At 43.5% G+C, this 26,844-nt stretch overlaps 1 protein-coding gene across 1 annotated transcript in view; it reads right to left on the bottom strand.

The window, feature by feature from the left end:
• LOC137871232 (MAM domain-containing glycosylphosphatidylinositol anchor protein 2-like) overlaps positions 1–26,844 on the bottom strand; it is a 161,335-nt gene that overhangs the window by 78,386 nt on the left and 56,105 nt on the right. The window contains 4 exon segments of the mRNA XM_068708952.1: positions 712–981; positions 1,245–1,377; positions 4,841–5,037; positions 21,875–22,049. Coding sequence (XP_068565053.1) covers positions 712–981; positions 1,245–1,377; positions 4,841–5,037; positions 21,875–22,049 — 775 coding nt within the window.

Genomic DNA, 26,844 nt, shown 5'->3' with positions numbered 1-26,844 from the left:
CAACGGTGAGATCTGGTGCTCTGTGTGTTTGTAAGGTCAAACTGTAAGAGCACAATCTGAAGGACACTCGGCTAACTCCGTGAATGCATTACTTATAAAGCTATACAAGCACACTTTAATTAAATTCTTAAATCAGAAGTATTACAGTAAACGAGAAATAATATCGCGCACAATCACACAAAATGTGCCCCATCCTCAGGCCGCAAAGAGGGAACTTTACGCAACATGTGAGGCACCTTGTCCTGTAGTACTCTCAGACAAAATATGGAGTAATCATATTAATAAGCACAGCAAAATATATTAAGGAATCAAGAAATTGTGAATTAAAAATATCTACTATTACTATTAATGCTTTTAGTGGAGTTTATTTTTTGTAATCATATTTTTTAAATTCCGTTTCTTCCAATGTCTGTTCTCATTTATGAGGGCATTTCCCCCAAAGCCACATGTTAATTCATAAGGTAACATGGAGTCGTCATAATTAATGTTATGATGCCGCCCATATTATCTGCCCAAAGAATTGTTTTGTTGCTTCTGTCTACATTCCTCCTGATGCAAATTTAAAAACATGCACAACAGAATGCTTCGACTCTTTGTGTAGCAAATGTGCAATAACTGCACATCATAGAGCAACCCTTTGTTGCATAATGCCAATGCTGTATCCTTGAATCCTGTATTCATGTCATCCTGAAGGCTTTTTGGACTGCTCACCTCGCACCACAATGGTGGTGGACTTCTTGGCCGGGTTTCCCACGTTGTTGCTGGCAACGCAGCTGTAGACCCCCGCCTCGTCCGAGCTGATGGCCGGAAGGGTGAGCGTGCCCCCCTTCACCACGCTCCTTTGCGGCAGGCTGTCATTGCTGCTGATCCAGGTGAGAATGGGGGGCGGCTCTCCACCCGTGGTGATGCACACCAAGGACACCGTTTGGCCAGGGTTAACCACGATGGGATCCTCCACCAGCAGCTTGATGGACGGCGAGGCTGTGGAGGAAGAGCGGAGAAGAGTCTTAATTGGCGGGAGATGGACAACTTTGGCAGTTATGACAGTTACAGAATCTGTCAGTTCACTTCATCTGTCTTGCTTCCATGCCTGAGCTATATTTATTAGAACACTTATATAAGACGCTTATATAGATTTAGCTGCTTTTAGTTTTGCAATACACTTGGAATAATATCAAAATAACAGCAAAAACAGTAATTTGATTATAAAATCATAATGTGGAAAAGTCAACGGCATTAAGCACCTGTCTTGTTGGTGAGTCTGAAGATAACGCTGCGGTCAGGGATCCCACACACATTCCTGACAGAAGCGACGCAGCTGTAGTTGGCGTAGTCCTGAGGACGCAGGTTCTTCAGCTTCAAAATCTTCGTTTCCCCCTGCAGCTCAGACCAAACAGACACTGGTATGCAAATGTGTGCAAAAATATCAACATAATCAAGTTAAAGAAATGCAGGAAAAACTAGGCGCTGGGGCGGGGGAGGGAGGACAAAGGCCAAAACACCTCCAAAGAAAGGTCAAAGAGATGAATATGTATACAGTTTTAATGAAGCCCAAAATGAAAAGCGAAGGTTGCAGATTACAGCTGAATATACGATGGTGTTGGCTTTAAAAGGAGACGAATGTGTCAACTTGCTTAATACCAACGTGTGGATTACTTTCCAGTCAATGGCCCTGCAGTATATTCCCCATTCAGCCGCAGTAATATGGATGGGCTCAGCAGGGGATCCCTCCACAGAAACGGCTCTCTCACTTATAATGTGTGTTTGACTCCAGCTGGGCCTGTCAACCACGAGCTCCGTCCAGGAGGCTCTGATGAGGATGTGAACCTTTTGATCCGGCTGACTCCAATGCGTGGGCGTCGGGTCGGGGGGGGGGGGCGGCGGCTGATTAAAACACGAGTCGGCCACACCACGCTGCGGCGGTCGGCACAACACGGCAGTCCCTCGCGTCTCTCACATCCAGTGAGGCTCGTGGATAAATTAATTGTATTCGATTAGCGACGGATCCCCCGCGCCGCTCTTCCTTTCTTTCTCTGTCACCTCCTCTGCTTTCGGAGCAGATATCAGGAGATGAAGTCCGTGGTATTCGGAGTGCAACGCTTTACTCACAGCAGGGGGGGGACAGGGGGGCAAATTGGAGGGAAAAATCTATTTGGGAAAATGCAAGGGTCAGAGAAAGGAAAAGAAAGGACAAACACATTAAACCGAATTGGACAGGGGGATTTGATAGTCATATCGACTAGAAGATTGAACGCTACACAAAGTACACAGGAGCTTCGGGAACGGGACTTATGGCTGGAAAAAAAAAGGGCAAAGAAAATTATGGAGGAGTGCATTGTCACTGTCAGGTGAAAATCCCCGGTTTTGCTTTCATGTTTTAAATTACATATTTGAGGCATTAAATGCGCGTCTTTTGGGGGGGACACAGAATCAACAGCAGCTTGATGAACTTAAAATGCATGGCAATAAAGATGCAAATGAGGGTGTTTTTTTTTCAGGCTAGCAGCAGGAAAACTACTAACTTGGCTTCATAGGGGCCACGGAATTGAGTGAGGAAGCCGAACAAAAGAGTGATAGAAAAATGCGATGTGTGCCTCCGCTGGGTGATGAGCAATATGTTTCTAACCGGTTACTTCCTCAAGAGCGAGACAGAATGCTCAAACGGGAACATCACACCGCGAGAAAACATCAAACTCCATCGTAAACATCAAAACATATCGACTACTGTAAAGAAGCGGGGATCTGACGAGGGAGGAGAAATGGCTCCATTATATATTGGATAATTGTCCTATTCTCAGGCACTTTGTGGGGGAAATGGAGGAGAGAGGTGGAGGAGAAAGGAACAGACAGCAGAAAGATTTCCTATAATAAAAGCAGAGCTCTGGGCCTCGCCTAATTATGAGCCCGTTCTCCATACAGGGTTTAAAATGCCACCTCTGTATTTCTGCAGTATCAGTGGGAATATAAAAAAAAAAAAAAAACATTTGGTGGACTGAAAAAAGGTGCAAGGGAATGAAGGTGGAATGAAGAATAATGGAGGGAGGAAGGTATTCAGGGGAACTTAATTCACAAATCTGCCAGGTCAAAATGGAGGCCTGGCGGCACTCTAATGGACTCCAAATCGGCCCCGCAGGCTCAGCTTTGGTCTGCTACGAATCTGTAACTCTATTGTCGGAGTACGTTTCAGGCAAGTTCAGACATATTGGTGAAAAATAATGCTATTAGCCATTTATATGAGCAAATTTGTCCGGATTTATTTGGGGTTGGACCGTCACAAAGCTTATCTCTGGGTTTGGGGTTGCGCTCATATTTTCAGAAGCAATTAAAGCTTTACTGTAATAGAGGGCAGGATGAAGGAGCAGAGAGGTATGTGGAGAGCGGGATGGAGAAGGGGAAGAGTGTCTGATGAGGCCCAGTTGCGCAGCTTCTTCAGCCTCCTTTACCCACTCCATTAGTCCGCAGCCATCTTTCTCCATTTGGCCAAACATCAATTTCACTTCCCTTTTCCTCTCGCTCCGTTTCTTAAGCCTCTTTTCCTCTCTCGCGCGTCTTTATCTCTTTCTTAAAGATTTCCATTCTCTCTGCTGCCCGGTTCAACATACAAATCACATTTAGCTGGATCAATTCAAAAACTACAATTCCCTCACTGGTGACGGAGTAAGCTCGATCGGTTCTTTTATTGTTGGCGCTTGATTCCCTTGAGAGGAAAAGTTTCGCAATTTCCGAACGGCGAAGAAAATCCAACTATTGAGGGAAGCGATTGCGAAGAGAACCCGATCTCTCTGTGTCGGCAATTACTCAACATGCATGAAACTTTGTGAAACCGGGTTAGCGAAAGCGCCGGCGCTATTCATACGGTTAATGAGTACGGCTTAGCTTTCACAGCATGGGGCGGAGATAGGGTTCAGGGAAAGGATGTGAAACGAGACAAATCAAACTCATACTCCCAATACCTGTAGGCAAAAGAATAGCAGCGATATCATCACAGTATGTCACGTTGCAATGTGTCACCTGTGTAACGAGATGCGGCGCTGACTCATCAATTAGCTACTGCGGCTTACTCATCTCTGCTGTGAGCATGCAGGATCGAGTGTGTTCTGTTGTTGCACGTCTTACTTATTCTCAAAAAGAAGGTTGATGAAGTTCATCGTTTACATCCTTAGTGTCTGTTTAAGTCCCTGAACTTAATGCAGAACATGAGCCTCAATATTACTGTATCGCTACTGAACATGCAGGGTTTCATCATTTAGAGTTTTATAGTGTGCTGTAAACACATTATCTTGTTCCAGCAAAAAAAAAAAAAAAAAATGCTTTGCTTACTCCATCTAGTGTGACTGAAACATTCACCAGCAACACATAAAAAAAAAAAATCAGTCAAACAAACACGGGAATACAAACAGCCCCTCATTGTGAGAGAGCATTGTGTCGAATTTAATCTTGTTAACAAATTCTAAACCTGCTCTTCTGATTTATTTGTAGGAAACATTTTTGCTGTTTTTTTTTTTTTTTTTTTTTTGGTAACACACAAGGAGGGTGCCACTGGTCATGAGAGCATCTCTTAATAATGTATGAGAGAGCGCTGTCTGAAATGTAGCTCCTGATGAACACATCTTTTCCTTCATAAGCTGATTATGGGTGCATCCTCTTTTCTTCTGAATCAGCCTATTTATCCTCCCTTTGTAGTGCATGTAGCCACACTAAAAGACTCAGGGATAGCCGAAGCCCTTAAGTTGTATAATCGACTCGAAGCATTTGGTGACTAGTACGATTGAGCTTGTTTTGCGTCTAATATTCTGCCTGATTTCACGCGTTGATCCACGTCATGTTGCCTGTGTCTTACCTGAGTGAAAAACGGCTCGTAGATCTCCACTCCCTTGTCCGAGCCCTGCGTCAGGACCTCCCTCCCACGGTGCCAGCTGTAGCGGACGGGCGGGTTGGAATTGGCGACGCAGCGCAGAAACACGGTCCTCTCGTAGTAGAACTGCTCCTTGGCCTCTCCTATGCTCTGGTGCACCGTCACCACCGGGTCATCGAGGTCTGTGAGAGGAGCACACAAACGGACGGCGGGAAGCTATCAACAAACTGCGAGTCGTTCAATTTGCAAATGAGCAGAAGACTCCTCGGATCGATCGGCGACGCAGACCACGATTCACGCATAAACGTATATTTGTTCGAGTCAAAAAACACCTGTCGCCATTTGTTTTCTCTTCTCCCCTCTTCGGTGTCTCTAACCTCTTTAAATGTGCATGTGGCACCTATTCCTCAATGCTAAATTAAATCTATTCAACATGATTTACAAAGCTCCTGGAATTGAATAGCGTTTGAATAAACGTGTTTCAGCAAGATTTCTGCTCACGTTCAAAACCTGATTCACATTCAAAACGTATATATCCACATATCCGTGCTCTCTGGGAAGTCGGAAAAACAGTTTATATATTTTGAGAATAAAGTCTAAAATATCTGTCTGCCCTGTAAGACACTTTTGATAAGGCATACGTCTCACTACTGTGCGTGTTATTGTCCAAGCAAATGGAAACTTCACCAACTCTGACAAAGTACAAGCAACAGATCAACTCGATCATAAACATTCAAACCAGCGGTGTTATGTGTGCCAGTGAGCCATCGCCTGTAACCTGTAACTACACATTCCGCTCAATATTACATCGGTACAGTCTCACCATTACATTCTGGAGCTCAGAGGAGAGGGCCTGTCTGCAACGGACAACTGGCGGTCAGCCGGGTCACAACGGAGCGCCAATGGTTTTAGATAATATCTTATAATACTCTGCAAATATAAGCAAGTTTCTGTGACCATGGATGTGCTGTCAGGCGCTACAGAGCGCAATGGAGACGCCGTGGTACACAGATAGCTGTCTGATTGATAGTTGTCGGTTTGAACCGGGCTTTTTAGGAAACAATTACCGAGGTCCGGACCTCGGTGACCTCTACAAACAGGAATTTCTCCACGTCGGTCAAGAAGCAATTCTGCTCCTCGGACTGTCTGTGCGTGCATTCAATCGAAGATAATGCAAACGCTATATGATAAGTTTGCTTAAATATTGGTAGGGGACGATTCTGTCCTCCCAAAATTATAGGTAGTGACATGTCCATTCCGTCCATTTGCAAACCTGCTCCATTGATCCGGTAACACGAATACAATCTCCCGTGTTGATTGTGGTCAAAGGTCGGACCGAAAAGGTCAGACTCCTCATTGCATCATGAGAGCCGGTTATCGGCGCACACACAGGAGTCGATGTGTGAAGGGAGGTGAGAAGCCCACTACTTCAACTACTTAAGTCAATAGGATGCAGCCCAAGGGCACATTGACTTCCCAGTCAATGGGCGAGCCGCTCCGTGTTCCAAGCCGCGTCCCGTCGCGAGCTTCAAACGTGAGCGAGGGCGACAAACACTGTGCACAAAATGACATTTGATGTCCGTCACTTCAAAAGAATAATGTTTAGCTGGCCTCCTCTCTGATTCAGGCGCTGACACATCTGTTACTCATTTCCCAACAGATCTGAGGGAAGTTTTACCCCGACGCTCGACAGTCGGTTATTTGAGAAAGCGCCTGTGGTTGATTAAATGGATTCAAAGTTAATCATCTTACCCGGCTATCGCATTAAGCCTTGGCAAATAGTGTTCATCATGGCTGTGGTGTCTTTTAGCATGCTAATACTCCCCCTTTTTAGATTATGTCCATTTGCACGCTCAAAGAAACGTGGGGCGCTAGCTGTTACCCTTTCATCTCCGTCATAGATGCAATCAGTTTTTAACACAAGCAAAAAGGCAATTTAAAGGAGAGGATGAGAGAAGCTAATGCAAGTTATCCCTCATGCTCAAATTCCAAATGATAAAGGCTGACCTTTTTCATATGAAGGGGAAAGCGATTGCATTAATGAGAGAGTCAGTGAGTGAGCAACAAGGTGGACGACTGAGTGATTGAGAGAGCGCGAGTGCAAACCGCTTACAGTAAACGAATACCCAAATCTTCACCGATTATAAGCCTCCAGAGAAAAACTCCACACGCCTTAGGTATTATTAATGGATGGATTCATCGCTTTTAATTCAGTAGCTGTGGCCCACCTCTGGATTTGCTGAGGATCAGGTCCTAATCAAGGTGCCTCTGGGCCACCGCTGCACAGCCTCCAGCCTCAGAATGCTGATTCCTCAGTTTCATTAAAGACATGTTCTGCCCTACAGCCCCTTAATCAAAATCTAGCAGCGGTCAATACTTCATCCAGGATCCATTACAGTGTCTCAGGTAAGAGCAATTACCTTTGGGGAGGGGGGAGGGGGGGGGGGGGGGTGGGGGGGTATATGAGAGAAACACGGGAGAGGCTGACAACGCTCCGGAGAAGACGAAGCGATTGCGGTGCCATTTTAGAGAAGCAGATTGCTAAGTAAATACACTGATTCATTATAGAGAGGAGGAGAGAGAGAGAGTGAACGCTGCATCTTATCTCTGACTCTTCCCAGCTCCCCCCTCATCTGTTTCAAACAGTCAATTTACCAACTGTGGCAGGAATGGAGTGATTCAATGACAGCCCTATCTACCCGTGTCTTTGAGCACCGGACCCGATAGGATGTTGTCTTTTTTTTTTTTTTTTTTTCCTTTTCTTGCGGTTGTGTCTGTGTGTTTCTGTATGTTTGCGTCTTAGGTAAGCAGCGGTTTGAGCTATTAATAGGGCCGAAATGATATGCAGAGAAGAAGTGGATGCTAGGAGCATAAAGAAATAAATATGGAAATATGGAAATGTACGCGCTGGATTAAAATTTGATGAATTTCAAACAAAATTCCACCTCCGCCATCAGTTTCCCCCCCGTAAGGATGTTGCGTGAGCGTGTGTGTGTGTGTGTGTGTGTGTGTGTGTGTGTGTGTGTGTGTGTGCGTGTCACTCTTGTGCAATTAGCTTCTGAAGTCACGCTTGACTGATTGTGAAGCTTAAATCCTCGAGCCCAGAGGAAAACTGCGGTGTACAGGCCGCCTGCGCCAGAGTTGTTAGGGTTTGTAATTGCAGGTTTATGGGTTCACAGGCCGGTAAATCTGCCCGTGTACATCTAAACGCTCCAGCGAGCTAACCTTAGCGTCACTCCCGCTCACTACCCGCCAAGCATGACAGGTCTAAAAGCTCTGGGTTTTCTTTGATATTAAGACACAGGGGCCGGGGGCAACATGACACACCGATGTGCAAACGCTCAGACGCATTGCGTGTCTGAGGGGGTCTTCAGATGAAAAATCCAGTTTTCATCTCCAATCTTTTAATCCTCTCCGGTGAGAAAGAGTGGAACAAAACCTGAGGATGGTGTTCCCGCTTGAAAAGCAGAATGGAGATTTCTGCTTTTTAGGCCTACCAAAACATTTGTTGGACAAATAGGCACAAGCGAGTGGATCGGATAAAAGAGAGGATGAGGATTAAAGAAGGTGCTTCATTATCACATCAAACCTTAGCTCCTGCCTTTCATCCCCCCCCGCCCCACCATGCCAAAAAAAAAAAAAAAAAAAAAAGCAGACACTTGCACAAAAACTCACACACATTACCTCACTCCACCTACGGACTCACACACACCTCTTTTGGGCTAATGCAAGTTCAGTTTTTTCTCTGCTTTGATGTCTTTCACTCTCTCTGCCGGATCTGTGGAAGTCACCTGAGTCACCAAGAGAACACCTATATCTGGCTCCCGGGCTGTCAGCCATGAGCGACAGAGGCCCGCCATTCATTTTCACCTTAATCGCCGCCCCGGCTTGATTACCAGGGGGGAGCCGCTGACCTCAAAGAAGACATTTGTGCGACGTCTTTCACGAGTTGAAAACAGCCGGGTGATGTCAAAGACGAGCAAATTTTGCTTTTATTTGTGTGCCGAGCGACAGCGAGACGGACAAAAGGAGGAAATGGAGGGTCGAGAGCACGCGTCAACTTCTAAATTGCTGTGATCGAGTTGCGGCATTAATGAGGCGGTGATAACAGCTGTCTCCAAATAAGGGTGACTTGCTCTCTTTCTCTCTCGTAAAAGCTTTTTTTTTTTTTTTACATAGAAATACGGGCATGAGGCATAAGTGATTAGAGAAGTTATTACTTGGCAGCCCGCCCTGTGACTGACCTCACCTTCAAGCCTCTCCTTCTTCTTCTTCTTCTTTTTTTTTCTTTTTTTTTTTTTTAAAGCTGGAGTTTAAAAGTAAATCCTAAAAAAAAGTAGAGACACCTCCACATAAATAGGAAGCATTAATAGGTGAATTTCTTTTCCGGCTCTACGACCACATTAAAAGGCGTCTGCTGGTGCGAATACTGGAGTGTGTGTGTGTGATCTTTAAAAAGATCACCGCTAGCTAAACAGAAGCCTCTTGATAAATGAGGGATGGAGATAATGGGCAGTGAGGGTTCAGCATTAAATATTTCCACGACCGCTGATGGAAAATGTGTGGGTTTAATGTACTGTAGGAAGACCTTAAATGTGTAATATGCGACATCGGTGTACGATGTGTAAACACACTACATCAAATAAGACGTCGCTGATGGAACATGATCTAGACGGTGTGTAATTTCACTTCGCTGAATGGTGTGCTTTAATGAATTTCATTTATGTGGGTCGGAAGGTTAAAAAGGCGCAGTGGCGATGTATAACATCCATCTCACGTGGAGGCCTCTGATGGAATACGTGTATCCAGCATGTAATTTAGTGTCGGTACATTTCCTTTCCCTCCATCTCTCAGGCCCAGTGGCAAACAGTGACCTCTATCTCATGGCTACGCTCCACAATAAGCAGCTCCCGCTAGCTGTATCTATCAGGCGTCAGCTGTTGCTCCATACTAAAGTGTGATTGTGGTGGCGGATGGATGTGTTTGGAGGGTGGGCGAGGAGGGCGCGATACATCTATTGCAATAAGTCCACTCTGACGATGGCGCCTGTGTAGCGGAGATATCTCAGTAAACTGAATATCATTCTCCGAGACATGAGGAACGAGCGGGAGCAGCTTCTTGTGCTGCTGTATGGAGGGGGGGGGGGGGGGGCTGGACACCTTATACAGCTGAGTGCATCTGACCATGGTACCTTGGTAAGCATTGAATTGTTTCCAATGATTATTATGATATTTTATGAGCAATGAGTCGAAGCTTCGGAACACAGTGACGTCGTGGTAAAGATCATCTTAGTAACAGCCGCCTGAAATCAACCCATGCATGTGTGCGCATGTAGTAGACGTGCACACTCTTTACTGAAACAGATTACTGCGAATAAGCAGATTATGGTATTAATTTGAAGCATTAAACGCATATGTTTTCTATTACCACGAGCCACTACTTGCATACAGCAATGTTCGGACCGGCCCTCCTGCACAGTAAGCTGTTAGGGTCTTGGTCAACTATAGGAAAGGTTTTACATTAATGAATTAGTTAAATGTTAAATTCAGCGCACTTTCTACCTTAAAGTAATAGTACATTAATCCCTTTGTTGCTGAGATTTACAGTCGATGAGAAGATAAACTATTATTATAGTATTAATACTAGTTCTTGACTTTCTGGAGTCTTCTGGTAACCTCAGGGTGATGGCAACACATTCTGAAAAGTCTTTCCTCCCAGCCAAGAAATAGTCTCACACAACTTGTCAAATCCACTGTTAGTTTTTTATTCAGATTAAAACAATAACACAGAATGTGTTTTGTTACCACTGAACAGAGCCAGGCTAGCCATTTCCCCCTGTTTTCAGTCTTTGTGCTAAGCTAAGCTAACCAGCTGCTGGATGTAGCTTCCTATTTACTGTACAGTCATGAGAGCAGCTTCTCATCAGACATCAGAGGGAAATCAGATAAACATTATTCTTTATGGATTTAAAAAAAAAAAAGAAGAAGTGGTGAATACATACTGTTTTCATTCAGAGTGTGTTTACAGAGGTTATGCACTCAATCCTGTGATTTCCATTGTGACATGCATTTAAGGCACTCACTCCATGTTCTTTCAATACGCACAATTTAAAATGTAGCGCTTAAAGCGAAAGCACTGAAAGAGAGATAACAATGTGCACACATTGCTCACATGGTTTTGAACACATACCCAATTAGCTGCTTCTGTAATGAAAGAGACTCTAAATGAAAAGAAACAAATGATTGTTTTTGTTCTGGCTGCATCAGAACAAGAGTGAATACCCAAATCCTCGTGGCACAAAAACAGAACATTGGGGGTTTATTGGGTCAGGTGGCTGTATGCGTGTGTATGTGTGTGTGTGTGTGTGTGTGTGTGTGTGTGTGTGTGTGTGTGTGTGAGAGAGTGTGTGTGTGTGTGTGTCTTAGGGAGCAATGAGTTACACAAGCCCCCATCCACGCTTTAATATTTGAAGTTTGGAATTGAAATTGAATCAGTGGGTCAGTTGCCAGGGGTCGAAACAACTGTTTTAATACACAGTAAAGGGGGTTTATAAAGGCTGCTCTTCTGTGTCTGCCAGGAACACAGTGTGTGTGTGTGTGTGTGTGTGTGTGTGTGTGTGTGTTTGGGGGGGGGGGGGGAGTTTGTACAAGTTGGGTTAAGGTTTGTAAAGGGCAACAGACCACCCCTGCCATGGCTGCTGTTTGGCATGCCTCTGTGGTTCTGTGTAACAAGTCTTGAATTATTCATTAAGCATTTCCTCATTCCAGCGTTAACTTGGACTATAAAACAAATCACCTTTTCTTGATTCTCTCTCTCTCTCTCTCTCTCTCTCTCTCTCTCTCTCTCTCTCTCTATCTCTCTCTCTCTCTCTCTCTCTATCTCTCTCTCTCTCTCTCAGGATATGCATTGAGCATTAAGGTAATGGTAACTAACTCCCTCTCTGAGGCTACAGTCATCAGGCCTGGTTAAGTGTAATTACTGCCAATTAAAGTGGCAATGCACAATGGAGTCAATGGAGCGATGGCGAACGGTACAGCTTGCTACATTGTTGGTGGCAGAGTAGCCTAAACAGATGTACTGTATAGAGGACAATGGTCTTGTTAGAGTTGGAAACTCCTAATGTATAGTAAAGTGGGCTTGTCCCCTCAAGTTACTGACTGCTAATGTGTAGATAAAAAAAATAAAAAAAGATTTAGACAATGTGCAGTATGGATGTAAAAACACAAACATTTCATTTGTGCTATAAACAAACCTCCGGAGGTTAAATATAGACTTTTGATCGCTCTTTTTCCCTTTAAGTCAAAACTATGCAAATAGACGATGTTTAAGCTCAAAGAGCGGACCGTGTTTCCCTCTAGATGAAGTCGTCTTTCACTTTTACTGCGCTGTTGAAGCTGTTGCTTTAAGAGCTGGAGCTGTGTTCAGGAAGCTACAGCCCACTTAGGACTGGTTCACCTCCATCTTCTTCAGTGACAGTGATTTTCCAATTATGCTGTCTTTGGAGGAACACTGGGTGTCTGTGGGGGTGTGTACGAGACACGTGTGTGTGTGTGTGTGTGTGTGTGTGTGTGTGTGTGTTTGTGTGTGTGTGTGTTTGAACACGTGGACAATATATGTGATAAATGGAGGGGCAGACGTCAGCAGCCTCACAGCAGAGCTTGCAGCCCCTCACTTCCTCCCAGTGATGGAGATGAGGAAATAATGAGGCCCAGTTCTACTCTCTGTGTGTGTGTGTGTGTGTGTGTGTGTGTGTGTGTGTGTGTGTGTGTGTGTGTTAGAGGGTGAGGAGTAATGAAATCTCTTCTTCATCCTCGCCCTTAGACAGTGGCGTCTGCCTCAGCTCATCTCCTCTCTAATTCATCTCCCTAGAAAACAAGCAAGCCACAGACCACTGATCTAAACAAAACCACCTAGAAACCAACCATTAGAGTTGGAGGCAAAGCGGCAGCGACATGACGGAGTTCTTCTCTGGTTTCGGCCTAATGACCTTCTCCTTTGTTTGGTTTGGACAAAGACCAACCGAGGACAGGATACCTTTCATGAACTATAAAGCAAGGAATCTCAGTCTGTTTGTATGGGGGCATGGTGTTTCGTATATCTCAAAAATTGTTCATCCAATCTACTTCACACTTGCTGGCTGTATTACGAGGGACCCAAAGGAGTGCCGTGTCGAATTTGGAGCTTGGGGAACATGTTTACTTCCTGTTCAGTTTATATTCAAACAAACAAGGAATAAACCGGGGCACATTTTGAACGTTAACTGTGAAACCGTCTCTACCGGGAGCCGAGCAATCAAGCCGCAGTAGAAGGCCACGCCCACAAAGGGCAGTGAACTGCTCTAACTACAAGAATCTCTGAATGTGTGTGTGTGTGTGTGTCTGTGTGTGTGTGTGTGTGTGTCCTTCGCCTATCTCGAGAACCCTCCATCCGACCTGCTTCTCGCTTGCGGTTGCTGGGGACCCAAGGACGACGAGTGCCATGTTTGGTGCAATTTGGACACGTGATGGGTTCACGTCGTCTATGTGAGGTATGATCCAGAATGTGAAAACGTACCGACTTAAAAGAAATTCTGTTAATGTATCCAAGAAAACAGCAAGCTACTTCATCCGTTATTTGTTCTCGATAGCGGGTCAATAGCTTCCGAGGTGCTGATGCTTGTTTGACTACTAACTGTGATGTCTGTTGTGCTACACTGTGTTTCTTTAAAGACACAATCAAATTGGCATTGAAACGTTCTAGAACACAATAAATCTCCAACAGTGACCTCATACTGTACCAGCAGGTGTGACACTCAACATATGTAAAGAGTCCTGCTCTCCTGGGCATTTCTGTACATCAAACCAGATACTTTCTTTCTTTAACTGATGCTCCACGGTTTTGATGATCTCTTGCTGTGTTATTTCCTGTGTGTGACCAGTCATATAAAGACAGTAACATCTGATTGTGTCTTTAATGCAGTGTTCTGTATGACATTACAATTCATTCAATCGTTAATGATTCTCTTTATCTTTTCCATCACCTCGTATCATTCTCAAAGCAACTCGGTAAACAAGTATTTCATTTCTTGTCTCATTGGACTTCTTTGGTATTAACACAAAACCAAAGCGCTGCATGATTTTAATTAGTTTTAACAATATTATTCACACATTTTTGCCCTCTATGCTCATGAGTCATTAAATTCTTCTTTTGCTCAATAAAGTTCTGTTATATTAATAGTAGTAGAGCTCAAGATCAATACCATCATTATTTCCCATGATTCACACTGTATGGACTAATCTTGTAATTTGGATATTGTGGCCCTTATCCAAACATACTGGCGAAAAAGACGAATAATAACTAGTACAGTCAGTACATCATCCATGGCCTTTCCTCTCCCGGAGAGAAAATGTTAAAAACCAAAAAGCAGATAAGAATGAAATTCTGCACAAGATAATCACATTAGCATACACAACACAAACACACTAGGATGTGTTAAGCTCCTGATGGGGAGAAAAAAAAAAATGAGGCAAGAGATGAGGTTGACTCCACTACTCTGATTAAGGGCCCCTCCCCAGAGCAAGTCATTGAAAGAGTAATGGGCAGTCGTGAACTGGCTTTACCTCCATTAACCAAACCTGCAAACATTTACATAATGTACACATAATGTGCTGATTCATTCTGTCCCGATTCAAACAAGGCTCAGATAACTCACCGTGGCTGTATCACACCATTCATCACAGCAGGTCATTTACATCCAAAAGCACTTAAGAGCCGCTGCACATATATCTTTGTCTACATACATTATGGGATCTTTTCAGAAGATTGTATAATACATCACCTCGTATCATAAGATCACTTTTGAGGTATCAAGATTGAGTTCCTCAGCCATTTCTCGCACAATACCCGTTTTTTAATCCCAAAATTGATGAAGGTGTCATGTTTGGTTTTGTTTTGCTTAGATTTTGAAGAGCATGGAATGTATTATAGAAAATATACGCTCCAAATAGATGGTATAAGAACCCATTTTGTTGTATTTGTTATTCTCAATTCTGTTTTTACAGTCCAAGAACAAGTTAGGGGAATTAATCGTTTGCTTAACCCCTCCCTCAAACCACAATGATCCAAGGTCTGTCAAGATTTGAATTCCTCAAAATGTCAAAGCAGCAATAGGGGCCATAGTGAGTGTGAAACTTTCTTTTCAGCCTCTCTAAAACCAAAAACACAGGGGCCTAACCGTAAGAAATGGATTAAACGGTGTGGTTTTCTTGACAGAAGTAGCAACAGCAACATAGCAGAGCAAACAATTGACCCTTTGATAAGTCCCGCCCCTCAAATGCAGACTGCTACAATCATAGCATAGCAAAGCATAGCATAGCATAGCATAGCATAGGCCATCTCCAACAATTATCCAGGTGTGCTCCATAGACTGTCATGAAATCGTTTCCGATTTTCTTCATTTTCAGGCTGGTGTTGTTGATATTGAGCCACGTCGTCATGGTTAACGTGATAGTGAAGATATACGTTTTCTAAAACCTGTGACGCGAACATTAGCAGTGTACGTTAACACATCATTAATTAGCATTAGCACTTCTATGCTACGCTAGCTACTGAATGTCTACACATGCTGCTTTTGTTTTTAAATGATTGTTAAAGTGAATGAAGATCTACCCAGCTTTACAGGAACAGCGTTGTTCCTTAATTTCATTATCTTCTGTCTCGGTTATCATGATGTGGTGGTTCACTTTTACACTGTGATCTGACGGCTTTAGTTTCTATCTTTATCTGTCTAACCTGTTTAAACTGCTGAATCAGTTTGACGTTGTGTATAAATCCTTCTGTCTGATTTGTTTGTCCATAAATTAAACATTTCTTCAGGGAGTGCAGTTAGTGACAGTGTGGGCTCCAGGTCTGACAGCTTAACGGAGTAGCAGCGGGGATGAATTAAATCTAAAGTACCTTTGGTTGTGAATGTTAGTGTTGTCCAGGGTGTACCTGGCTTTTACCCGGTGCATGTTGGGATAGGCTTTAAATCCCCCTGGCCCTGAATAGGATAAGAAGGTATAGAGGGTGGACTAGTGGAGGGATGGATCGATCTATTCTTTTATCCATAAAACCGCCAAAATATAAGCTTTATTGTATATAACTAGGAGCTAGTCCACCGGTTAACAATTATATCCTTACATCTGAGTCATAACTCAACCTATTGAGCTTGCAGCACAGACTGCTTCATCCAATTGAACCCACTAATCGATAGGCTCCCTTGAGATCACCATCCCACGCACTACCCTCTGTACACTGCACACCCAAATTTATCACTAAGTCACTTTAAAAAAAGCCTCTCCATGCTGTAGAAATTCAAACACAGGGTGCAAATGCCAGTAACGGCGGGATAAAGGAGTCAACATTAACCACATCAGCCACAGTCAAAACTCGACTTTTATCACCATGTTCTGTGTTTCTGTGACTCAGAGTCTCTCCAAAACCCTCTGTCCTCTCTTGCCCTGCACACACATCTACTCAGGCTCCTTGCAGCAGGGCGGCGCGGCATGGACACCTGATGAGATAGGAAGCGCCAGTTATACTGACCGACTGGATAAAAGAAAGCCAGCATGGCCGCTAAACAAACACCATCAGCTGCTGTTTGGTCTCCGAGCTCCTCTATGAACTCCATCGATGGAAGGCAAACATGAAGCGGACACACTTCCTTCCCCGAGTCGGCCCCACGCCGCATGCTGCTGCACAGCGCCGCACAGCTGAGGAGGCGTATATGCCAAGACAAGTTAAGCCTTTGACATGTGTGTGTGTGTGTGTGACTCAGGACCTCACTGGTGGAGAGTGTGTTCATGCATAAGCATGTGCTTGAACCCATTGGGCAGCCTCTATTTTTGTTTCCCTCTCGCACGCATGAGCACACAAAGAAATGGACACACACATTCACACGTCTCGAATCTAGATGAACGCTGCTGTTGCCAAAATACGATTCAAGCTCAGACTGGAGGCCGTGCGCTGCCAAACACACACACACACACACACACACACACACACACACACACACACACACACACACACACACACACACACACACACACGAACACACAGTATCCTCATTAAAATTCTCTGGCTTCTGCAATAGCAGTGTGGAGTAAGTCCTGCCACAGATAACACAGAGAAAGCAGGCTATTGTCTTATTCTAATCCTTCTTTTGAGGGAATGTAGTGAGAAATATCAGGGAGGAGTGAGGATGCGTGTGAAAGCTTCGGTAAACTGATATCTACAGTTCGGTGGGTAGTTTCTCACAATACAGTATATGCATCACCTGACACAGCCACTGACAAACTGGCACTGGCTGACTAGGCAGAACACATTAATATCATCTGCACAACATTAGCATATGGACAAACAGTGCAAAGTATTTTTTTTTCTTTTCTTTCCTGTGAACTCCGGAAAACTTGGCAGCATTTCCTCTTTCTCCTTTTCTTTTGCTTTTTCCGCAATGCATCTCTGTGTTCTCAATTTATTCGGTTTTTGCCAGCGTTGTTCCGACCATTTTAAAGTGAGTTTTAAAGTGGTCCTTTATCACAACCTGTACAGTAAATGCTGACCTGGACTGAGCAGGTTTAAGGCAAAGCAATTTGTTCTCCATTTGTCCATCAGGTGAAATCATTCTGCTTCGCTCTCTACGAGTTCATTTGACAACCTCTGTGTTTGGCCACAAATAATTGACTTAAAGGTTATATTGTTTATCAGTAGGAAGTGGAGTTTTTCATTCCGCAGATTACTATTATGGATTGCAACCAAGGACATTTTTTTTTTGTATAAAATAATTTGAATAAATTGAACATTAGCTCTAAAAAAAAAAATCACAGGTCCACAGAGGTGGTGTGTTGAAATTGCTTGTTTAGACCAACAAACACATAATCTAAAATTGTTGATCAATGCTTTATTGATTCACAAATTGATCAATCAACTTCCATTTCAGCACCATTTAAATATATTAATATAAATCGGAGGCATTTTGAAAACTGGTGATTACTAGAATGAGGCATGAGCGGAGTAAATTCATTAACAACATGCTGTAAATAGCAATTCTTCATGCCCCTGGAGTTGGGTGGTCAGTCACTTCCGTGACATTCCCTCCTGGCCACCTCCTCTCCAAAACTCTTTTAAGTTTATTGTGCTGGCGATGGACTATGGACTCTCTGAGCCTGCCATAAGCCGGCCCTGCAGAACTCTTAAGCCCTCCTCAATCAGTCACTCAATGACACATTAGATGCTCCTGCAAAATGAATGGAGCTGAAATTAAATGAAAACATTGAAAAGACCCCCGCTGTAGGAAAAAGAAGTGAGCATCTTAAGCTTAAAATCGATCAGTGTAGGAGTCGGGCGAGGTTCTTTATTAACGTTGCAAAGGACTTTCCCTACAGACCTAAATGCAGACAAACAGCTGAAGTGTCAGCAGGTATAAAATGTGCTTAGATGGACTTCAGAGCTCTGTAAATATGTTAGCTTTGAGCCGGCTGTGTAACTAATACCAGCTCCTCCGGGCTGCAGAGGTCAGTTGTTACTGACTCTCAACTCAGCAGAAAACTTTTTGCTGTCCGTCTGTCTAGATTTAGCCTCGCATTTCCGTCATTTAATTTCCCTGAAAGTGAGTCAAGCAGGTTTGCGGCTGCCTTTTATGAAGAATGGGGTGTTCAGCACACTTTGATCTAATAAAAAGGTGCATACGCGAATACAAACTCTAGTGTATATTTTGCAAATTGAAAACAAAACCTTTGATTCCAAGAAGCAGAAGCAAATAAATGGTCTCCAAAGAAAACCAAAGGACTCGACTGTAGAGAGATCATTCAGGTCATACGGCTCTTATTGTAAAACACGGGGCCCTGTGTCTGGTTATATAGAGTGTTTTCCCTTTGCCGTAATGGTGCAGTCCATTAGAAGTGCCCGTGTTGTTTCTTAGTTTCAGAGCGATGTGAACAAAGAAACGCATGCAGGATAAATCTGAAAGAGACGGCGAACTCAATTCAAGGTGTTGTTGTTGGGAGGTCCAGCTCCAAAACACCAATTTTAATACTAATTAAAAACGTAGCTGCAAACCACTAAAAATAGCATGTACTGCAGAGGCCCATCAATTAAATTCACCCCCGGGGGACAGCTATAACATTGCTCAAGAGGAATGATGTGTTCCGCTGGTTGTGCAACATAGCACAAAATGCTAGCTAATGAAGTACATGCATACTGTGTTACAAGGCCAGATGCAAGGACATTATCAGGATAGCAATTTAAAACGCTACTGTGTAAAGAATGTCTGCTTAATAACCTTCATTCTATTCAATATATGAAGCTTCTTTTCTTCATGTTTTCATCACTCCCCTTTTGTTGATGCATTGGACTTATATCACCAAAAATGTAATAATAGACTATATTACTTATTTATATATTGTTTTGCTAAAACAAGGTATTTTTTTCATTACTATATATATACATATATATGTATATATATATATATATATATATATATACATATATATATATATATATATATATCACTATATGTCACTATGTTTTGATGTAGCATTTCCAAATTAAAGCTCTTCAAATCACATTCATGAGGCAATTTGTCTAATTTCAGATTAGATTTTAGAGGAAATGGTGCATAGCTACAAAATAATTTCACCTCAGGTTGATAGCAGACCACCTCAAGGTGTCACTCAGAGAGAACCAGGACATTCTGATGTAGCATTTCAAAATTAAAGCCCTTCAAAATCGCATGCATGAGACAATTTGTCTAATTTCAGATTAAAGTGACACCTTGAGGTGGTCTGCTATCAACCTGAGGTGAAATGATTTTGTAACTATGCACCATTTCCTCTTAATAATCGTCACGGTCTCTGAACATATGAGACACACTGGTTTTAAACTGTCCGTGGGAAGAATGAACCTATAAGAGTCTGTTCATTCTTGGTTAAAGACTCTAACCTGTCAAAATGTAATAATTCTCAATTATCTATCGGCTTTAGGTCCAGGGTACGGATACAACGGCGTCTGGGTCCGGATCCGGACCGCGGTCCGCCTATTAGTGACCCCTGCCATATACTTTATCATTATGTACTCCTATATATACTACTATATATCTTTACATATATATATATATATATACTCCACACATCGTGGCTGATGGAGCAGCACAATTATCTAAATTTCTTTCACAAAATATTGGTGTGTTCTACTGTATATATTGTAATTGTCTTTAATGGCATCTATCCTATTTCTTCAACTTCTCATTTGCATCTTAATTTGTTTGATTTAAATCGTTATTCATCTGTTTTCTGCTTTGATAAATTCTTATTTTCTTCACGATACCTCACATATAGAGTTTGTATCAACAGTATGGAAAGGTTGAGCTCAAAATGAAGCTTGTTGAGGATCCACGCTCTCCCGATTCTCCTCAGGTCTTGTCCCTGACGTGTTATCTGGCTTCATTTCCACGTCTGCTGCTCCTCCGGCTCTTTAGTGCAGTCGGGGTGAAATGGTGCACGGAGAGGGAACGAGGTTCTCTGGCTGTCAGCTCCTGAGATACGTTCAGCCCCGGCTCGGCCGCTCCACTAAGGCCATCCACAAGCTTTCTAAACAAGTTTCAACTCCACAACCTTTGCCCGTGTCAGTCCACATAAACATGTACAAGGATGCGGCTCACACACACACACACACACACACACACACACACACACACACACACACACACACACACACACACACGGCGAGGAAAGGAAAAAAAGACAGAGACAGGAAAGGAAACATGGGCAGAGGAGAGGCCCATAGCAGACAGAGAGGCCGGCGTTGCCACTCTGCGAGGCTTCAAATCAACGTAGGCTTTACTAGAAATGAGTCACGGACTGGAAAGAGATCTCAAGTGCGTCTTATTTAGTGCGAATGCTCGACCACCTCCTTCGTTCCTCTGTGCCTGAAAAGTGGATGTTTGGCAACGAATTAAGAGAGAGAGGTCATCGATTATATTAGACTTATATTAGATAAGACAAACGCATGTTTTCACTTTGCAGCGTGGCGTGAAAAACAAAGCAGTGATCGAGTGCTACCGAGGGAGCGGAGGCTGAAGCAGAAGTGTAAATTTAAGGAGGCGGCTTACAGATCTTTCGAAGGCACCAAACGCTACATTTTAAATGTATCTTGGCAGAGGTTTTTTTTTTGAAGCTGAAACAGTAAGACTAGAGTTCTTCCCTTGATACGTCCGATTACAATACAACTATATATTACTCACTGGACATAAACTCCCACTTCCCTCCGTTTCTGAGGGTCCGGCTGCGATAAAAGGGCAGCGACGCCCTCCCTCGTCTCGGCACACTTTCGACAACTCACAAGGTGAAATAGGACGATCGATTCCCAGTCAATAAAAAGAACAATAATTAATCACAGTTTTCTTTGATGAATGCTAATGAGCCTTTGCCGTTCGTCGTACAGATACTCTAAAAATAGAGAGGTTGCACTTACAGTCGATGGCTCTGTCAGGATAACAAAAGCATTTTTGGCTTAATTGCCATTCTCAGGAGAGCGCAGGGGTCTGTTCGGATGCTCTACCTCCGAATAATAAGTTCATTTTCATTCAAAGCGAAAATCTGGAACGGTGCTGTATTGTTGTTTCACACTGATCAGCACTAATAGTTCATTTCACACAATGATTTATTTCCTGGCACTTTGAATTGATTTAATAAAGCATATGGTTACAGTTTAAAAGCTAACTGAGCTGGAAGCTGCAATATTTATCTTTTTTGCATATCAGAACCGTGAATAGACTCTGAATCTTCAGGGTCATGTTTGTCCAGAATGTGTCCTAGTAGTGAATTAGGAAGTAGACAAAAGCGACGCCGCGGCCGGTCCATTATGCACAATAATACAGATTCAGACTCTTGATAGTCGCACCTTTGGGCAACTTACCATTTTCAGTCTTCACTTGGATTGTAAACCAGGAAGAAACACATGATAACAGAACATTTTTTCGGTCATGCGTATCGTCACACTTACAGTAGACGTCCACCCTGATGGACTTGATAGCCGGGGATCCGAGGCCGTTCTCAGCCTTGCAGTAGTAGCGACCTCCCTGGGTCCTCAGGATCTTTGCGATGTGCAACGTCTCGTTGAACACGCTAGAGTCCTGGAAGCGGTCCGACACGCTGCCTGCTGTCTTGGTCCATCGGATCTGTGAAGAACAAAGGCCAGGAATGACTTCAGGTCTGATTTAGAGTGAGGGGTCCAACGCAGCTTCAGGTAGAAAGTAGATATACGGGGTAAATCAGTTTCACTTCTTTTTGAAATACATTTCTTTCGATCGCTGTTAAAAGCTACCCTCATTATGATTATGCCCTTTGAGAAACGGAAGGTGGCTTTTAATGTCAAATGTCTTCGCAGGAAGTGTTGGCTTCAATAAACAGTGGCTTAACACGGATGGAAAATCAACAAACTGGAAGCAACTGGAAATAAATAGTGAATTAAATCTGTGCTTTTATTTAAGAGACTCGGAGCAACTCCCTCAATCAAGAGAACAGGTGAGCATGGAGGAAATAGTCACCGCATAAGCCTCCATTCTAAGGATTAAACAAACAAGATACAATGTGTTAATAAGTGAGCTTTAGAGGTGTCGGTAGGTGGATTTTGTTACCTTTGGCGAGAGTCAGGGTAGCTGTTTCCATCTTATTATTATCTAACATATACGAGAATGGTATCAATCTTCACATCAAACCCTCAGCAAGAAAGTTAATAAAAAAAAAAAAAACTATTCATTAAAAACAGGATCAGATCAGAAAATAGGCTTCTTATAGAAACATAATGAGACAAAGGAAATTGGAAATAAAGGAATTTGTAATATGAGCCTGTTCCAGGTAAGGGTTTGTTTGTCTATTTGAGAATTTGCAGACGATTTAAAATGAAGTTATTGCTTTTACGTTTGTTATATTTTCTTGTGTTGTTGACTAGATTCTGTATTTAATGAAATGCCTGATGAAAAACATCCTGTTTTAGAGATGCTCTTCTGTGAAATGCCGTCGTACAAAGGAGGACTCGAGAGCTGAAAACCCTTCCTCTAAACCTCCGTTTTTCTTTCCTCCATTCCACACGAGGCGACACCAGCGTGGCATTCTCAGCATGAGTACCTTTCACTAACTGATGAGACCCAGTTAGCCCATGGCATTGAGGTGTAATGAAAGGTGAAATAGTGTCACTCTCCTACATGAGGTTGTAATTGACTCTCCATCATCTCCATCTCCTGTCCTCATTAAAGCATACAGCATGAACAGGTACTGTGGCAACTCTGGCCTGGGGGCCACACAGCCAGAACGACGGAGCATAAAGCTCCATTCAATCCCTCGTCCTAAGTAAGCCGCAGACGGACTGGCTTTGCCTGCAGAACCTTGCGTATCTCTGCCGAGGCAGAGGGGGGGGGGAGGAATTAGAATCCAACATCTCCGCACTGTATGGCGATAGCATCATTTTGGGTACCGATAACATCCCATTTTGCAGAGATAGCATCAGATGGAACAGGGATATCGCTACATGGAGGGATGAAGATAGGGTGCTATCTTGGGAGATTGCCGCTGTGCTGCCGGTGCTGCGGGGGGTTTTTAACCACGGCGACTCCAGCCCGAGGATACGACAGCTTGAAGTTTGGTCATTTTCCCAAACAGACAACAGAAAGGAAATGAAAGGACGGTTGGCCCAAAAACCTGATAATGGTGCCCTATTCCAAACGCTGTTTTTTTTGTGTGTGTGTGTGTGTGTGTGTGTGTGTGTGTGTGTGTGTGTGTGTGTGTGTGTGTGTGTGTGTGTGCGCGCTCAGGGCTAGAGGATGACAAGGAGAGGAATTCAAATGCAGCAAAAGTTTATCAGAGGAGTTTCAGATTCTCTGTCTTGCTTGGGGTGTTTACTGTTCAGAGTGGCAGAAATAAATTAGCAGCCCTGAAACTCAAAGACCGTGTGTGCGTGCTGTAGTTCTCCCTTTCATCGACCTCTCTCGCTGAAAGAAAAAAAAAAAAAGTCCGTAGCCAGAACGAGCTTCTGTGCCATCCCTTCACACAGCCTTTAAGTGGATATATTGTCATTAAAAATAAATGCCTGTAAATGAATACACTTCACTGTGAAAAGGCTTCACTTGGCCCGTTTCAAACGCATCAAGAGACACTGAGAGAAATACGCTCCATGAAAAAGCCCAAAACCCAGCAATTGATCGATGCTAAAGCCCCACTGTGAGGAAACCTGGAGCCCTATTATAACAGTTAGGGACACCGTGAGTTCAGCAAAAACCAGCCCCAAAGTGAAATAAGTTATGATTATAAATTAGATGGAGCAAAGTCTTTGAATTCTGTGTCACTCTCCCCCGGTGCTCTGGATCCCCTCGTGTAAATACAAAGCACGCTGGTTTGTGGCGACCTCAGCAGAATTCAGTATTCTCAGAGCTTATACCACCAGTCATTTCCTTTTGCCTTTTGTGTAAAGAGCTTTGAGTTCCAGGGAAGCGCAGTATCAATAAGTGCATTGTTGGAGCGACGCTAAGAAGTGGGTATTCAAACGACGCTTCATATTTTCAAAAGGAAAGTGCTGCTGTTTGTTTCACGAGGGCAGCAGACCACATTATTGGTGAGCTTTAAACTCCCCCTGTACCCTGGAGCTATTTTCGTTCCTCCACTCCTTTGACTTTTCTCTTCTGAGCACCTTTGCTCACAATGGGAGGGGGGGGGGGGGGAGTCCTGAAGTACGCCTGGCGAGAACAGTTTGACCCTCTTCACTCTCCTCAGCGCAATGCAAATACTCTTGATCTGAGAGGAGCTGGTGGATTTGAGCAATATGATAATTGCTGCTCCTAGCCCCGCTGACTGCCTAGCTTGAGTTTCTTTTGACTGTTTGTGCCTCTCCTTTGTCGGTCCTCGGCTGCAACTAATAAGGTGCTCTGTAGTACACTGGGGAATAAGTCAAACTGCCCAGGATGTACCACCCAGCCACTGTTTTATAGAAGTCATTTATTATTCCTGTCGGTCCCTTGCAATAGTGTGCATATTTTATTACCATGAAATGTAAATGGAGTCTGGTATTCATGTTCACCTCGCATAGTTTAGAAGGAGTTGTGCATATTTAGCACATTCTATTTTGAAAAAAAGAAAGCATAAAACACATGACACCACTTAGTTCCACAGGGGGAACAGCAGAGTCTACGCACTAATAACGTCACTCCCTCTTAAATTAGACATCCCAATAGAAGATCAACATTTGCTTACAAGGAAAGCAGAAGCTCGTCTCGATCGGTATCCAACTGAAAAAATCCCAGCAGTGTTTTGAGACCGCACATGCTGCGATGTCACGGCAAGAGCTAATTAAAATGCGCCCAGTGTCTGTTGTTATGCAGGGATCATATGCTGGAGCACGCGTCTTCGGTGAATCTCCCATAATGCCTGCTGTGACGTTTCCCTCTCCCTAACAACAGACCGGTTTGTAATTGCTTGCCATCTTTTGTTTTCCGGCGCTGATGGCGGACTGTGCCGCTCAGTGGCGAAGCCAAGTGTGGCTGAGCATGACAATCAAGCGATCAGTGGAAGCAACAGGGGGTCCAAATCGCAAATCGTGAGTGCAAAGACTCTACAGGTCTAAATTAGAAAGTACTGTACCTCGTAAAAAAAAAAACCTGGATGACAGTATGAAACAAACAACGATGGTCTTTGATGTCAAAATAAAAAAATCATTAATCTTTGCTTTGGTGTTGAACTACTACTGATGGTATGTTTGAGTGCTGCAGTTAAAGTCACTTTAAAGACGACTGAGTTTAAACGGCTGCGGGTGCGTTGGACGGGGTGGAGTTCAAGGGGACGCTCTGGTTCGGCGCCCCCTCCGAATACTGCAGTTTGCATGGCAAAAAATAGAAAGTTCAAAAAAAAAAAAAAAAAAAAGCACCATCTGCTAAAGACACCGGCACTGTAGGCCGACTGTCATGGGAGCATCCAAAACAGATCACATACTCCAATTGGTCTGCGTAAAGCGAAATGTCCCAGGGCCCGAGGTCAGCGCATTTGTAATCGCTGACCCGTGGCGCTGCGAGTTGAATCTGGCCAGCCAATAATTGAAACAGAAAAAAAAAAAGAAAGGTGTTTGCAGAGTGGTGTTGCTGGCTATTGGAGGGAGCCTGGTACTCAAACAAAGTAGTGTGGACACAATGGAAAGAGGCCAGGGCAGGGGGAGCGAGGGGGCAGATGGCTTCATCATCATGGGACTCTTTGATGTCTGTTCACGGCATCAAAGACAATGAAAGAAGCTGGAGGACAGTGACCATGAAAGTATGAACAGATGAAGCTGTATATATATATCTATCTATGTGGTGTTCTGACACAGAGCCAAAGAGATAAAGACACACGGCAGGGAGAGGGTTTAACTTTATATGTATATTCAATGGAGGCAGGGCTGAATGGAATGTATTTATTTCCAGTATTGATGATTCATTAATTGTCTGATTAATTGTTCAATCCTTTCATCTATTAAATGTCAAGGAAACAGTGAAACATCGTCATTACGTTTCCAGAAACCACAGGGGACATCTTCAAATTGCATTGATTCGATTTCTATTGACGTGAAGCAAGAGGGAAACGGCAGATCTTCACATCTGAGGAGCCGCATTCAGCCGACGCTCGGCAATTCCTGCTTAGCGAGCGACTCGGATATCAAAATTCCAGTAGATTAACTTCATGTTCATCGACCAATTGATCAATCGCTTAATCGTTACCGCACTATGTGGAGGGAGGTGGTAGAGAAACAGACGGGACATGATCGCGTTTTATAGACCGAATACGATTTGTTCAAACGTTTTTTTGCGTGTATATACTGTATATTTGATTAATCCTTTAATCTCAAATATGTCCCAAAAAAAGTGAAAAATGCTCATCACCAGAACAACCACATGTTAGCATTTAGCTCACTAGCATGGCTACAGATACTTCTTGTCTTGTGGTTTGATGAACAGT

This window comes from Cebidichthys violaceus, unplaced genomic scaffold (genome assembly GCF_023349555.1).
Source record: "Cebidichthys violaceus isolate CVI_PGR_0920_01 unplaced genomic scaffold, fCebVio1.0.p SCAF_14, whole genome shotgun sequence".
NCBI lineage: Eukaryota > Metazoa > Chordata > Actinopteri > Perciformes > Stichaeidae > Cebidichthys > Cebidichthys violaceus.
This window is presented reverse-complemented; position numbering and strand designations above follow the sequence as displayed.